General features: G+C 33.5%; 1 protein-coding gene across 1 annotated transcript in view; it reads left to right on the forward strand.

Moving 5' to 3' along the window:
• Positions 1-8,025, forward strand: part of LOC147069060 (ATP-binding cassette sub-family C member 4-like) — a 124,358-nt gene extending 116,333 nt beyond the window's left edge. The window contains exons 20-23 of the mRNA XM_085951514.1: positions 1,307-1,429; positions 1,921-2,043; positions 4,873-5,033; positions 6,021-8,025. Of these exons, the coding sequence (XP_085807640.1) occupies positions 1,307-1,429; positions 1,921-2,043; positions 4,873-5,033; positions 6,021-6,306 (693 nt within the window). The 3' untranslated portion in view covers positions 6,307-8,025. The remainder of the gene's footprint in view (positions 1-1,306; positions 1,430-1,920; positions 2,044-4,872; positions 5,034-6,020) is intronic.
• Positions 8,026-18,103: the final 10,078 nt, after the last annotated feature.

Consider the following 18,103-nt stretch of genomic DNA (forward strand, 5'->3'; position numbering starts at 1 on the left):
TCAACCAGTGCCCGTTCAGGTGTTTTTTTTTTTTTATATATATTTTTCAAATAAAACAAATAAATAATGGTTGTACATATTATTTATTTAATCATACGAAAAGTTACAATTCATTTTTTATTTTTTTACACCCATTTACTTAATACTTTTCAAAACATAGTATGCAAAGCGGTACATTACATTGCTTACAAAAATAAGATATGCGTTTTGGCTCTCTAGCCGTATTACAATAAGCACATCGACCACTCTTTTTCTTAGATTTACTCATGAACTGAAACAAAAATAAAACATAATATTATCGTAACAGTACCTACCGACCTACAACATTACCATATTACGAAATGACTGAGAAAAATGGAGTATGATGGGAGAGGCCTTCATCCAGCAGTGGATAGACCCCAGCTGATGATGATGTTACTTCTACAGTCAAAGATAATACAATACAAACCCATGAAAGTTGCAATATTGATAGTAATTTAGTACTTTAGCATTCAATTGATGTCACAACTAACAAAAAAACACCATTTCTTCGCGGATATTTTGAAAACTTTTCCGATCCCAAATATTTTGAGTAAAACTAAAATATATTTATGATAGTATTCTATATTCACAATAAAATATAACTATACACAGCTGCCTAAGCCGCTTTTTTATTTTTTAAATAATTCTAGAAGTCAGCCGTGCGAATTGCAAATTTGAGGTTATGTACTTCCCGCTTGGCAATAGAATGATGAAACAAGTACTCTATCACAATATATTTGTAAAAAATATAATGTAAATCGATAAATAAATGCATATTAAATACTTATGTAAATACCTTTTTTCACAACACATAATATAAATGGGAACAAAATGACTTGCAAAGTCAAGTATCACTCGCGAATTCGTCGAGTCGCGACCGCAAACGCGCAATGGCTGATACATCGAACAATCGTTGAAATAGTGTTTTGCGAGCGATTGACGTACACTTCATATTAGATGGCTTATTTCGTAACCAGAGAACGTTCTCGACAACGTCTTGAAGCACTAAGGTTGATATTTCCATATTTAGTGTATGACTTATAGCTCATAAATGAGGTAGTCGATAAATAATTCGTTTTCGACCTTTGCCCTATAAAGGGTTAATAAATAAACTGTCTTTATTTTAAAGTCATCCTTTTTATGATTACTTAATAAACTCACAAACATTTTAACAACTTCAAAGTCAAATTACTCAAAACTAGTATTCTCCAGTTAGATAGACGATATGATCTTATATAAATTTATATATCTTTGTTAAATGCAACTCTCATAATTATATTTTCAGGTTGGCATTGTTGGCAGAACTGGCGCCGGCAAGTCGTCGTTGATTTCGGCTCTCTTCAGGTTGGCAATTGTCGAAGGCGTCATCAAAATCGATGATGTGGACACCAAAGATATCAAGCTGCAGGTATTTAACCGATCTATTGTTGTAGTCATGTTACAGTCAGTGCAAAAAATCATTTGAATTTCTGTATACATTGCTGTTTGTTTCAGAGTTGGTAACTTCCTTATTCTACCAATTTGATGTAATCGCAAAAAAGCACATTTAGGAATGCAAATAGAATATTTTCTTTATTGGTAAACAATTAGAATAGGCGAATTGCAAAATACAATGCCCTTAATGTAATTAAAATTAATAAAATGTTTAAAGTTAGTCTTGAAATACTAAAAAATAACGACTGATAAATATAAACGACTTTGTAATCGACATCTGGTTTAATTCTATTTAATTAAAAAACGGAACTAGATTTGCTTTTTTATGAATATACATACGATGGAAAACTACTTACAGATTCAGGATTAGAAAAGGTTACCGACTTTGAAACTTGTGGCTAAAAGATTAAATAAATTTATTTTATCATTCATCTGGTGTATGATATTCTTTGTTTTTGTTTATAGGAGCTCCGCAGCAAAATCTCCATTATTCCCCAAGAACCGATGCTGTTCTCCGCCAGTCTCCGACACAACTTGGACCCCTTCGAGCAGCAGTCTGATGCTGCATTGTGGCAGGCTCTTGAAGACGTAAGTTAATTAGCAAGTCTGTTATTTGATTCTATTATTGCAATATATTATATATATTTTCAGCCGGGGTCGATCCACTGCTGGATGAAGGCCTCCCCCAGCTCCCTCCACTCTTCTCGGTTATTTGCTTTTTTCTGCCACGTACTTCCACCAAACCTGACAAGTTCATCAATCCAGCGGGTCTTGGGGCGCCCCTGTGGCCGCTTAGTGCCCCTCGGGTACCACTGAATGACTGTATTCGTCCAGCGGTTGTCCGTTCGCCGTGCAATATGTCCGGCCCACCGCCATTTCATCAATTTGGTGACCTCTATCACATCTCTCACTCTTGTTTGCTTTCTTATCCACTGGTTTCTTCTGCGGTCCTTACGCGTTATGCCCAACATGCACCTTTCCATGCCACGTTGCGCAACTCTCAATTTTTGGATCTCTCGTGTGTTGAAAACTAAAATCATGATGGTAATTGAAAAGAGTCAACTATTCAATTTCAATTCAATTTATTTATTTTACATATTGTGGAAATAACAAATTATAAGTTTAAGATGTTCACAACATGACATGAAACATTATTATAAAGAAGAAAGAAAAAGAAAAGTAATAAATAAAAGGGATAAAAATGAAAATATAAAAAGAGAACATAACGTCACTGTTCTGGCAGAAGACACTAATTCGACAAAATGACATATTGAGTTAGTTATACCAAAATGTTCCTTATTTCAAACTTTACCGTCTGGAAACCTTCTTAATAAATAAACAGTCTTTATTTTAAAGTCATCCTTTAAGGAGTCTTAACAATGTCAATTTGATCTTGCAAAAATCACTAATCATCGGAGATTTTATTTCAAGAAATATTATTATTATTACTGATAATTGAGATTTTATTTCAAGAAATATTATTATTATTACTGATAATTTCTGCCGTGCTGAGAATTATTATTATTTTATGAACACCTGCGAGATGAAGCCGATCAGAAAACAGGGCTGTCAAAATAATATTAAGCATTCATATTTTTTAAATGTTAATTTCATCATGGTTTTTAATCAAACCTGTGCAAGTACGTACTGATAACTTGGGTGGATTTTGTAGCAAACATACTATTGATATATATACGGGTATATTATTATTATAACCCAATTCAAATTGAACATAGGTTGATACTCAAATACTATTATAGTATGTTTATGATTTCGATAAAATAATACGATGGTATAATTAATCCATATCAATTATTTGAAAACATTACATTCGCACTTTGCACAAAATTACAAACACATTCGAAGTTTGCCGCACACGTACAGACCACGTGATATTTGTTTACGCAAAATCGTCGCTTTTCAAAATGGCGAATTTGATTACCAGATTTTACTGCGATGAATCAGTATGTTCCTTTTTGTCTTTTTTTATTCGTAGGTTTGTTTACTATGTACACCGAGAAATTTCCATTTATAAACTCGGAAACGATTTTTACAGAAGAGTTTTGGAATATAATGCAACCAAAACTGGAAAAAAATTCTATCATGGGTGTTGACTTCCTGAATTAGCTAACCCCAGGTCCATGCCACTACGTGAACCACAGTGGATATTAAGCCATTTCCACACTGGCAACAAGTTGCTGGCAACCTCATTAAATTTTACGATACTTACCATAATTGCTTAAGAAATTTTACAATAATTATCGTAAAATCTAACGAGGTTGCCAGCAAATTAACTTGTTGCCAGTGTGGACCCGGCATTAGATGCACAAAACTTAAATAATATATATTATAAATAAAAATTTAAAATTATAAATATATATTATGATTTATGTCTTCGACAGCCCTGATGGAATTAATGTGAAATATGAGTCTGATCAGTCACAGAGCAAATTTATTAACACAAACAACTTTGACATGACCTTTTTATATTAACTAGTAGACCAGATATTATGGACCACATGTTAAAAAATCATATTTTCAATTCTCAAGGCCAATTCTGTAGAACGTCCATGATAGACCAATAGATATATGATAGATAGACTAAACTCTGATAGACCTATAGATACATGATAGATAGACTAAACTCACATGATAGACCATTTCAAACATTTTAACAACTTCAAAGTCAAATTACTCAAAACTAGTATTCTCCAGTTAGTGTGTTCTGCCAGAACAGAGACGATAATATAAACATACAAATGCAGTGAAAATACAATGGAAGGGTACAGGGGAATAAGGTTAGAAGTCACTAAATTTGCCAAATCGAGATTTGAATGCCATTTAGTGGCAAAGTTTGTGTTCTATAAAATGTCAAAACATTAAAGAGCAAAAAAGCTTTGAGTCATGAGATATTCCAGTTTGAAAAATGTGGCATAAAAGAGGTCTGGTATGAGTGTTGCAATCTTAAATTTTGTCTCCTGAAAATTTTAATAAAACTGAATCTAGCCTTATTCCCCTGTACCCTTCAATTATACATCTATAATAATGATGCACTTCAAGGACTTGAGTTTGACTACGGCAAGTTTAAGGTGAAGCGTGGCCATTTCGAGAACTACAATACTTACAATCTTTACATAATATATCGCAGCGTCATGACACTTCAACTTATAATTTTCGCACTCTAGTTGGCGATTTGGTTTTATTTTGACTTTTGCATTACGAAAACTGGAAGTTGCAAAACGACCTATGCAAACGGCAGAATATAAAAATCGTTGGAGAGATATTTTTAGGACATTTAAAAGGAGTCATGACTCAATAATGATGCGCACGAAATCGAAGAATGCTACAGACCATCATAATTATAGTGAAGTGAATATACGAAGAATGCATATAACTGTGGTATCATTTTACTTTCAGGTGGAGTTGAAACAGGCGGTGAGTTCTCTCTCTCAGATGGTCTCAGAAGGCGGTGGAAACTTCTCGGCTGGGCAACGGCAGCTATTGTGCCTTGCCAGGGCTATTGTCAAGAATAATAATGTCCTCGTTTTGGATGAAGCAACCGCCAATGTGGATCCTAAGTGAGTATATAAACCTTTCTATTATAGCCATTGCCACTTTGAATTTTCCTCCTATTTACAAATAATAGTATTTAAATAGTATTGACCCTATTTTAAGGATTTATAAAACGACATCCGTAAGTCACGCAAGTGAAATATATCAATATTCGAAAAGATTTGGTTGAACAGAGTTATTGCTCTCTCAATTGGCAGGTTAGTTCTGCACCCTTGGAAGAACAAACAACTGATGCTTCCGATTTCTAAAATAGTTATCAGAGACACGCAGGTCAATATTACCAAGAATGGAAAAATTCTTATTTACACCGCGTATAAGTTGGAAAAAATGTGTCGCCAAATATAGATATCTATTAGCATTTAGACTACATTATGTAAAGCACTACAAAGAACGCGAAACGCAGAACGCCTGACCGCTCTCTGTCTGTTCAAGCCCTTATAGTCAAAAATTATTTGTTCAAATATAAAATACCATTAAACCATACGTAATTTTAGATATTTTATTGATTCAAAAATATTTTTTATCAATTATGGTTTGGTAGGCAGGGTCTAATGAATTTAAAAAAAACAAACCATCACCATCTGTAATTATTTATGTATTCTTCATTCAACAAATACAAATAAGTATGACTGAAAAAGTTCGCACTATTTTTGTCGAATCCTCGAATGTCTGTTTGTCGAATGCCCTTAGCATACCTAAACTATTATGGTTTGGTTTAGGCAGGGCTTAATTGAATTTTAAAAACTAACCAGCACCATCTGCAAATTGTATTCTTTGTTGAAAGTTTAGTGTGCACTATTTACGTCGGATCTTAACAGTTTACCTCCACCCTTCGCCACTGATGTGCGCCTTCTTAACTCTGCTTCACATCCACCTTTTCCACTAATGGTCTATCCTAGATATACAAACTCGTCCACTGTATCTAGGTTTTGGAGTATACTTCTGCTAGTAAAACATAAATGTTGTCACAACTTTGTTTTTTTGTTTTACAGAACCGATTCGCTGATTCAGAAAACCATCCGTCAGAAGTTCGCCCACTGCACGGTCCTGACCATCGCACATCGTCTCAACACGGTCATGGACTCGGACCGCGTTCTGGTGATGGACCGTGGGCAGATGATCGAATATGACCACCCGTACAAACTGATGCAAGACAGAGATTCACAGCTGTCGCAAATGGTGGCTCAGCTAGGAACGGCCGCAGAAAGAAACTTAATGGAAGTAGCAAGAGAGGCTTATAATAAACACATCAAATTCATCGAGGAACCAGCCGACTGATCGATAGAATATTAATAATAACTAGCGACGAACATTTTTACTTAAGTTGACTTTTTTAAACATTAATTTACCTATAAGATGTCTTATAGCTATGTTATAAATTGACTAATTTGATTGCTTGATGTGCAATCAGAATTATTGATTATTATATAACTATGTTTTAATTTTCGTGTCCGGAAAATTGTACGTATGCAGTTCGCCGTATACATACCTATAATAACTACTAGTGGCGAAAGGTGGAGGTAGGCTGTTAAGATTAGTCATAAATAGTGCTCACAAAACTTTGTCAGTCATACGTATTTGTTTTCATTGAAATAACACTGCAATTTACCGATGGTGTTGGTTAATTTTTTAAATTTAATCGAACTCTGCAAAAACCAAGCCATAATAGATAATAGTCAAAAAATACTCGTTTATCTATAAAACATCTAAAATTATTCAATTAAATCATACATAACTTTGGATATTTTATAAATAAAATAATATTTTTTATCTATTATACTTTGGTTTAGGCAGGGCTTAATTTATTTTTTAAAAACTAACCAACACCATTTGTAAATTGTAGCCTTGGTTCAATAAAAACAAATACGTATGACTAAAAAAGTTTGATGCTTACTATTTATGGCGGATTTTAACAGTCTACCTCCACCCTTCGCCGCTGATAATTACTATGCTAGCACTATGAAAAGGACTTTGTTTTTTCAGCAGTATAAGTAATTTACCTTTTTACATATATGCATAACTACTTCGTATTATTCAAACTGTACATGCCTAATTTGTATAAAAACCACCGGGGAGGGGAAAATCAGAAGAAAATTCGTAAGTAAGTTAGAAATATAATATCATCACTGTTCTGGCAGAAGACACTAATTCGAAAAAATGACATATTGAGTTAGTTATACCAAAATGTTCCTTATTTTTTACCGTCTGGAAACCTTCTTAATACATAAACAGTCTTTATTTGAAAGTTATCCTTTTTATGATTACTTAATAAACTCACATGATAGACCATTTCAAACATTTTAACAACTTCAAAGTGAAATTACTCAAAACTAGTATTCTCTAGTTAGTGTGTTCTGCCAGAACAGAGACGATATTGTCTTAACACAAGAAGAAGAAGAATTCTGAATGATTCAAAAGTAGCAACATTGATATACTACTAGTTCCCATACAAGTGTCATTTTAAAAATGTACCACAAAAGAAGATATTACGAATATCGTCTTATAATATTTCCTTGTAGGTATAATGCGTTAAGACCGTTAACATGGATTCCTGAATTTCACCCGTATTGCCCTGGCTGTAAAACTAAATTTGCGTTCTTGGAATAGTGACCCTAAGGGCTCCGCAACCCAAAGCTTGCAAGCTAGCAAAAATTCATGTCTGAGCGGACAGAGCAAGTCGTCATGCGCTGACTATTAGTTAGAGTAAGATGCAAGCTAGATCGGGCTTACTCATAATTATTGCCAGGTCGTTTTCGAGACAAATATTAAGTGAGCTTATATCTAGTTAAGTCCGCTGATATTAAAACAGTAAGTTTTAACACTGGCCGAGTCGCTGAAAATCAGGCGTCATTTTAAGAAGCATATGATTCATCCAGTAGTATATCAATGGTTAGCAAGTATCAATTCGTTCTGAATGTCAAATGGTCTTATTGAATCTAATTGGAATATCAGAATAACATAATAATGTTTTTGTAAAATATGTACAAATTACTTCACAAACAATGTGTCATTTGGTCTCGATTCTAGACTGTCATCTGTTACTAGTACAAAATGTGATAAAGTATACGGCAAACTGCATAATGTAATCATTAATTTTTTAAGTAGATTCACACGTAAATTGATATTGTTTTTAATTACTGCCAATGACATCTATTAATGAATAGACTAATTATTACTATTAGAATTACATAATGAATAATAATGACTAGCCCATGGAATCTAGCAGGATATAGATACGCAGGTTACATCTTTTTTATATATCTGTAAAAGAATTCTAGTAACAATTTATTTATGTTAAATATTTGATAGCCAGTGACGGAGAAATTATATTTATGGCTGAATGTATTTTATAATAATATATTTTAAAATCTATTGAATAGTTAGTTATAATTTGTTTTTATTTATTTGACTTATTGTTAAACAATGAAGACTTCTCGAAATCTGTGTTCGACCATTGAAAATAGGTTAGGTATCTTATTAAATTTTATACATAATTATTTACAAAGAAGAGAAAATAATTAACCTTGTAATCAATATAAATGTATTATACCTCGTTTACACGTGCATGGATTTACTGCTGGCAGTACGTATTATGGCGGCCATAACAAGAAAATGTACGTGTAAACATGTATGCTGTTGCAAAATTGCATGCATGAATCAAAAAAGTTCAGAAGCTTCTGAATTTTCACGTGACATTTGGGATTTTTTTGATCTGCGCCTGCTCAGTAGAACGACAGTGGCAAACCTGCCAGCAATGATCTTTACGACCTGTCAGATAGTAGTATAAAATGACAACATCGCGTCTCGCTTACTCTTGAAAAATGAGATTGTAGAGACAGTCAGTACGTTTACGTGTAAACAGTCATTGTCACGATGGTTTAAAATACGCACTATTGCTGCCAATAAATCCATGCACGCGTACAGGCACGCTAATATATATATATATATTTTTGACTTTATATATCAAAATATTTATGAATAAATTAGTACAGTGCGACTTTTATATGAGTCGCTCAGTCACCAAACCCACTCTGGGCGATTTTTCAATGAAATTAATTTTGAATGTACGAATGTACGTGCTATATCGATAATTCTATCAGCCTATCAAGGTGTGAGTTTCAAATTCCGCCCTGTTTCATCAAAAAACCAAAATGAATATTGACGTCGCCAAATCTGCTCTAGGATAAACAACAGGTTACTAAATCCGCTCTACATAACCGACCAATCAGACATCGCGATTCAAACCATTTTTAGCATACGTTTAAATCGCTATATAAACGTCAAATTACCGTAAATGCACAAAACAGTTTTTCGTGATTTACTCGAAATTGAAAAAACCTCCAGAGTGGGTTTAGCGACTAAGCGACTGATATCAAGTCTGCATGAGCTGACACTGTTATGTCATGTTGTTTTTGCGTGTTTACTTGTCATAACAGTTACTCTATCTCTGGCACTATTGAGAGGAATTAAAGCTTTCTTTTTTGTTTTTCCTCCTGACAATACTTCTTCATTCGAAATAATGCTCTTTGTCTGCTTCCGTCAAAGGTTTAGGCATTTTAATGTTAATAAAACTCCACGCAATATCAAACAAACACTGAATTATTGGCGCAATAAAAGTAAATATGGGAGGAGGGGGTTTTAGTTCCAGTAACGATTGCGTGACATAGAAGACTTGATATAAAAGTCGCACTGTACATTTCACATAGCTGGAATAACAAACAAAGAGATTAAAATCTATAAAGTGTGTTACTATTGTCAAACTCATATTTTTATATTGTTCGCTTTCAGTAGTTTATCACTGAAAGCAGCTATTGCACGTGTAATCAATCGCTAATTGAATTTGAAAACGAATAATAAATCGTGTAATCACATACAATCATAGACAACATAGAATACAATGCCTAAGGTAGAGTTTCCCAACCGGTGAGTGATTGGGGAGTGTGCTGCAAGATATTGTTGCGTGACTATGCAACGTTGTGCGATTTGTTATATTAATGTAATTTATTGAATAATGAGAGAGCGAAACGAAAATATACTAACAAGTACCTACCAATAAAGTCAATGGATTTAAATCTTAGCATATTATTTGTAAAAATTGTTATAATAACCAATTATTTGGACTCTTAATTAGAAGTAGTCTTAATATTCTATTTCTGTTATAACATTTGAAATTATTTTGCAAGCGCATGGTTAATTAATTTTATAGTACTAATTCCATTCGGTTTCGTCCGCCTCATAGGGACATTTTCAAGTTAGTACTATAAAAAGAAAAAGAAATAAAGACCCTTCCACCATTTGCCACCACGCATCTCAGAAAGAAATCTTCGTCATCGAAAAAAAGTAATACGTATTACGTTGGTACATAAGTATTCTACGTGTTATGAAATTTTTGCAAATTTAACAGTGCATTGTGACACGAAAACGGTTGGGGAGCACTGACCTTAGGGATTGTTTTATTATGTTGTAAATTCATTCACTCAGAACTAATCAATTAATGTTTCAGTGGGTCTATTCTATACTTATCGAACACTAAAGTGATAAATAGTATCAAACTTAGGATAGGTTTGTATCAAAATATTAGCACTTATTGTAACAATTACACGAAGTTGGTTTTTATTGTTGTAATAAGTGCTATATTTTAACAGCACCTATCTTGCTGCTGTTAAAATATCATTAAGTGCTAATATTTTGATACAAACCTACCCTAAGTTTGATAATATTTATCACTTTATCACTTTAGCGGTCGATAAGTATAGAATAGACCCACAGGTTTTGAAATCTGACAATGTCCAAAGTAAATATTTAGCGGGTTTATGACTTATAATAAGCTTATAACATGTACTTATAATTATATATAATGACATTTTACTTATAAGTGTACTTATGAAAAATATGCGTCTATTAAATTGTAACGCAATATACAATATATTATAATACATCGCCAATATGCCTTTACATGTGACAATACTAATTGAAATATTACATACTTTATTTAAAACAATAAAAAATTATTAAACTGTGTATTTTTTTTTCAAAATCGAATATTATTTACACCAGTTATCGAGGGTATATAAATTACGGCGATAACATAAACATTACACATTGGCGTTTCCTGTTGAACCTTTTGAGGTGAATTTTTTAATAGAAATATTTCCATTATTACGATTTGCCGCCCTTCAAGTAACTGCTGCCCCCAAGCGACACTCAATCTGCCTACCCCCACGGGACGTCATTGCTTGTTTGCAGTGGGGTAGGTAGATCATGTGTTGCATAGGGGTGGAGAATGAAGGAAGGAATACAAAAACTACAACTTTTGAGAGCAATGGCGGTTTTCCATAAAACATTTGATGTGATCGCTTTATTAGAAAGTATCTTAGTTTAAAAAATAGTTAAAGTATAAAAAATTCTGACAATATAACTATTAGTGTATTGTAATACATATTGTTATGGTGGTTTATCACACAAGCACAATTTTCACAAGGGAGCCTCCAAACCTGTCAGCTCCACTTATCTAAAACCACCACTGTTTGAGAGTAGGTTTCGTGAAAATGCTCTGATTGTCAGAAGATATGCATGTCAATTTAAGATTTTTTTTTGTATTTGTCTGTTTAAGATAGCTGAAGATAATTAATAAAATAGCTAAGTAGGTACCTACTCAAGCAGTGGTAATTTTAGGTAAGTAGGGGTACCGACAGATTTGGCGGCACCTTTCAAATAAATTGCCTTTGTTTTTTTTTTTATTTAAGAAAACAAAAACATTGTGGACATAACAAATCTAAATTCAAGACGTACACAACATGAGATTTTCATTATAACAAATATTACCCTCCACCAGAAAGAAGAAGAGAATATATAAAATAATTACAAGATAAAAAGAACTTTTTATATACAACATTTTTAAATTTTCGGTTGAATTATTATGCTCAAACTTGTACTTGATATGAAGTAAATAAAAACAAACAAATATAGAATACTGAAATGTCATTTTGACATTTCATTTTGATTTCCATAGTAACGCACGTATATATTAATAATTTAGTTGCTAGGACCTCCCCCTTAGCAACCAATTTCTGCCAGTCTTAATTTTAATTTTCAACTAGTCTTACTTTTTACGGATTTTTCTGAAATAATTTTCCATACAAAACAGAATTAACTGAAAATGAATTCAATTCTGCTTAAAGATGGCTAAAAGTATTAAAAGAATGCATTGGCATCGTGTTCTGATATATTCTAAAAGTTTCAAATGTCTAGCTAGTCAGGAAGTTAGTTAGAAATCGATTGCAAGATTTATACTGGACAAACAAGAATACGAGCTAATAAAAACGTAAAATAAAAACATACTTAAGTAGGTACAATTTTATACAGAAAAATAAAATTTTGAAAACAAAAAACATACAATTTTATACAGAAAAATAAAATTTCGAATACAAAATACATAGCATGTCACCGAAAATGTTTACGTCTTTGGGGAATGCTTTGACTAGTCTCGCACTTCTCGCTAAAGGTGCCTGATAGGCTTGACACGAGGAAACGGTTCCGATCCAGAATAAATCATGGCTGCGACCAAGTAGATAAATAATAACAGGCGCATGTAAATTCATTAGGACATCCCTCGCGATAACAGGCAAAAGTGTTTCAAGAGCAGAAGAGATTCAAGAGAGTGAAAAGTAAGCATGCCTTGTAGAAAGGCAGTTGGAAAATAATCATTTGACGAATTATCGAAAAGGAAAATAGTTATATGTCTTAAAATAAAGACACTGAAGAAATTTCTTCTGGACCCATTCTAAAATAAGCTTACAGGAAACCTCATAAGGACACCAGATAATCGACCCATATTCAAGAATGTGATATTGTTATAAACCGGCATTAGAGTGGGTACCCACCAACTACAATACAATAATAGTTAGTCAGTTGGTCAGTATTTTTATGCTTCGATTATTTTATAAACTTACTTTGACCATACTTTTTAATTAATTATGCGACAGCATAACCACCACTGCTCTCAAAAGTAGTAATATTAATGGTATTTGTTTCTTCATTCTGCCCTTTATAATATGGTGCCCCTATGCAAAGCATGACATGCTAACTCTCAAGGGACGTCACTGCTTAAACCTGATGAATGAATGAATTCATCAAGTGGGTAGTAGACATTGTAGCTAATAACTGGGGACGCCCTCATCCAGGATTAGATCGACCCCGTCTAATGATAATGATAAATAAATGGCAGCTATTGACGCTTTTGCTTAGGTTACTTACTACATAGTCTTATTTAGGATCTTATGCTTTATCTCAGTGCGGCCCTGCCAAATATATCTAAGAACAAGTCTGAACCTGTTACATATTAACCTACAATGCGAAATTGATCATTATCATATTACAAAGAGAAATATAAAGTCTACTAACGTGTCTGCATAATATTCGATAATATAATAATAATGAGTAATTGAAAGATAAAAATATTTCCTAATTTTTTAACTAACTTTATGAACTATTTATATGTAAAAAATATACAATTTGTCACAAACTTTATTGCTATATTATTTGACATTTTCAATTTACCACCATTTATTTTAGTATTGCCGTTTCTCAGTCACATGAAAATATTAATTTATGAACAGGCAAGGATAAAAATAAATCATGAATTTTCACGATTCATGTCAAAATAAATAAATCCAATCATTGTTTTGACTTTTTAAAGAAATTAATAAATTGAACAAATAGATTACAAGCAAAAACAATTATTTGTGTATTTATTACATTACAAGGGTGTCCAATTTCGTAGTCATTCATGTTAATAAAATTTTCGATAATAAAAATTATATAGGTAGGTACATAGATACCTACGTACGAAGAAAACGTTAAACTTTACTGGCCAATCTATGACCTACTGGATCGATGAATTGGTCAAGTGTGGTGGAAGTGCCGAAGTGCGTTGTAAGAAGAATGAAAAAATATATGGCAGTTGTAAGTATTCATGGGAGCAGACACTAAAGCAGGGGAGGGCAAACTGCAGCCCGCGGGCCGCATGTGGCCCGCCGGGTAGTTTTTTGCGGCCCGCCATCATTAATTGTACTTCTGATTACGAATAACTTTTTTATAATTTTTTTAAAAAAACATTGACAATAGATTTGAATTTGAAGAAATTATTATTAAACTGGCGCTAGGGGCCGTTCAGGTCCATGGCCGACTGCACAACGTTTCTCCAGGCATCTCTGTCCAGCGCTCTCTCTTCCCAGTTGATTATCCCCAGCCTTTCCGCATCCCTTTGAATGTTGTCCGCCCATCTCCGTCGATGGCGGCCAAGAGGTCGAGTGCCAGCTGGTGTGCCTTTGTAAATCCTATAGAGAGTTCTAGATCTTTCAGATCGTACAACGTGGCCCGCCCATCTGAGCCTTCTTGACCTCAGAATATTAGTGATTCTAGGTTGGTATCGGTCAGTGCTCGAAATGGAAAATTTCACGAACAGGAACGCTCGACAATTTTCCAAAAATGTGTGATATTAGATATAATAATATCTGTAATATAAAAATATCTTTTACTTTTACATGATGTACTTTTTTATCGTCATCTTCGCCCAATACGCTATCGGCTATAACAATTAGTGGTAACATACAAATATAGAGTCATTTTAGTTTACGAAATCGTTTTCTAAAAAATACATTAATAATTATACAAATATAAATAACTAAACGTATATGAATCTAATTGGAGTGGGAAACATTATTAAAATACACGAAACAATAGACAAACTAATTACAATTTCCCATTGGTTTCGTTAGTAGTTTGAATAAAAATATGCAACTAAGAGTGGAATATGAGTGAAGATACTTCGGTTTAACCAAAATACATGCCGCTTTTTTCAAAGCTCTGATTTTTCGTAAATTCGAAATATTTTGATTATGGTAAACTATTTTATAATCAAATCAAAATCCATCGTATACGAAAAAGCAAGGGTATGGTTTTTAATAAATTAATTAAAAAAGTATGTAATACGCAAGATTTACAAATGTAGCATTATTTATTAAATATGAATCATTTTAAACAACCTCAGAAGTGTAGGTACATATTGTTAGAAAAAAAAAATTTACATCATGTGGACATGTAGGATAATTTATTCTAATAGGTTTCCAATGTTATAGAAATTGTTATATACAGGGAAATTTTTCATATATTTATCCTATTGGATTCTGATTGATTTATTTAAATATTTTTATTTCGTATTGTACCTTAAACAATACAAATTTTTTTAACATGCATACGATGTTCACGAATATGTATCTATATTAATTATGGAATTATTTGATTTAAGTTATTAAATCTATTATAATATTAGTTTAACCATCAAAAACACAGTTCATTCAACCCGAAAAATATCCATATAAAATTAAAACAATAAAAATATATGATAGAAGATAAAAAACACAACTTAAAATTATTAAATTTGGAAAAATAAGGAGTCTAATTTTGTCGCTTCCTCTGATGAAAACGCTTATCATTGGCTGCATACAACTTAATATTGATAAACGACCAATGAACGACCTCGATTGCATTATGCAATACAAAAACTATGAACGCGTCAAACCCATGTATATTTCGCTAACATAATAATATGATAAATGGACAATTCGGCCAATTATGGTTGTCTCGATACAAAATTTAAAGTTTCATTACAAAATCAATTGCCTACCACTGCAGTAAAGATAATATATGTATTGAATGTGTTTCATTTAAAAATTTAAAAGTTCCAGTGTGCATTATAATTATTACGTTATTAACTCACTATATTTAGGCATGTAACTTAACCTTAGCTGTATTAAAATAATATGTTCGAACTTGCAGAAAAGTAAGTGTCTCGTTTTATAAATTAATAATACAGTAAATCTACATTCCAATATAAAATAGCTTCCAACATCTCCTTACAATCATAAAAACCTTTTTTTTCAAAATACATTATTGTCCCATACGACAATGCAATAAATCTTACTTACCCCAGTGCATTTCTTTGTATACAATTTTATTGTTTTATCACCATTGACGCAAAAGAGTAATAATATGTCTATTGGTGCATTCAAGGCCAAATTCGTTGAAAAAAGTATTGTCTTGAAAAAAGGTTATTTCTCAAATACGCTGTCTTACACTTACTCTATCACTATTTCAAAAAAACTTAAGTAAATTATGTACGGGTCATAGAAAATCCAGTGGTTCTAAACCAGTAAAATTATTTTTTAATAAAAAAAATATTTATGTTTTTGTACCTTTGTACATATCAATTCATTTTCGTAAATTTTAAATCTAACCCGGAACGTAATAATATTAAGTATGACGCTTGAGGATTTTACTAGACGACTCGCTGTCCGTCGGATATTTAACGAACCGGTACGCCATTTTCGAGGTTTTAACGAACAGGAACGCCATCCTTAAGAATCCCACGAACAGGAACGGCGCTCCGGGGCGTTCCGCTCCATTCCGAGCGCTGGTATCGGTCGAAGAGCTCAGCGTTTGTGCGGATGCGCCACCGGTGGTTCTCATTGACGGGTCCAAGTATTCTCCGGAGGATTCTGTTTTCAAACACTTGGAGCGCCTTTTCTTGTTTTTCTGTTAAACCCCACGTTTCACATCCATACATGACGATTGGCTTGATGACCACGTTATACACCCGGAATTTCGTTTTGATGGACAGCATTTTGGACCTGAACAGACGAACAAAAGTACGCTGCATTTCCACTTCTCAGTCGGTCAGAGAGCTCTAGGGACATTTCATTTTTAGAGGTAATGTTGGAGCCCAAGTACTTGAAGAGAGAGGTTCTCTCGAACGAGGAGTTTCTTATTCCAATATTTCCAGAGGGTTCAATGCCTCTTGTCATTTTCAAATACTTGGTCTTTCCCACATTTACTCGTAGGTTTAACCTTTTTGCTGTGTCCTCCAGAGGAGTGAAAATATCTCTGACTTCTTCTTCAGATTCTCCGAGCACCACCAAATCATCTGCGTAGCCCAATATTTTATGGGACCCATTCAGGGTAACTCCACCTTCTGCTTTCAGAGCTTCTCTAATGGCTTTCTCTAAAGCTAAGTTGAACAGCATTGGTGATAAGGAGTCGCCTTGTTTTAGTCCTGCTGTCACCTCAAAAGATTCTGATATACTACCTTGCATATGAATTCTACTTCTGGATCCGTCCATGCATACTTTTATTATATTTATAAGTTTTGACGGTATTTCAAATTCTTTCAATATATTCTAGAGAGCTTCTCTATCAATAGAGTCATATGCGATTTTAAAATCTACAAAGAGACAGTGTACATCTTGGGCGTATTCCCATTTCTTTTCAAAGATTTGGCGCAGTGTAAAGATTTGATCGGTAGTACTGCGGTTTCGTCTAAAGCCGCATTGGTAGTCACCAAGAATGTTTTCGGCATATGGTAGAATTCTTTCGAGAATAATGTTCGACAGAACTTTGTATGCAGTAGGAAGAAGAGAGATGCCACGGTAGTTTGCACAGTTGAGTTTGTCCCCTTTCTTGAAGATAGGACAGACCAGTGATTCTTTCCATTCTTCAGGGATCTTTTCTTCCTCCCATATTTGTTGCAGTAGCTCAAGCATGGCACTAAGAAAGGTTTCTCCTCCATGCTTGAGAAGCTCCGATGGAATATTATCGTTTCCTGCCGATTTGTTATTCTTTAAATAACTCAGTACTCCCATCAACTCTGCCTTATTTGGTGGCGGTATAAGAGGTTCTGCTGTCGCGATTTCTGGCGATTCCAAAGGTTCATCTGGTACAGAGCGTTGAAGTAAGTTTTCAAAATGGGACTTCCATATGTTTAGCACTTGCTCTTTGTTTGCCACTATCTGACCCTGTTGATCTTTGATTTGTAGCGTGCTAGGTTGAAAGCCTCTTTTTTCAAAGCTCACTTTCGAGAAGACTGATCGAGTTTTATTTCGTTTTGCTTCTTCTTCCATCTGCTCAAAATTACTTTTGATGAAGCTTCGTTTGCACTTTCTCAGATGCTTTCGGACATTTTTGCACGTCTCGCTATATCGTTTCTGTGCTTCTTTGCTCTGCGTATTTAGCAGATAGA

Source organism: Rhyacophila brunnea, unplaced genomic scaffold (genome assembly GCF_057557595.1).
Source record: "Rhyacophila brunnea isolate RB1 unplaced genomic scaffold, BYU_Rbru_1.0 scaffold_24, whole genome shotgun sequence".
NCBI lineage: Eukaryota > Metazoa > Arthropoda > Insecta > Trichoptera > Rhyacophilidae > Rhyacophila > Rhyacophila brunnea.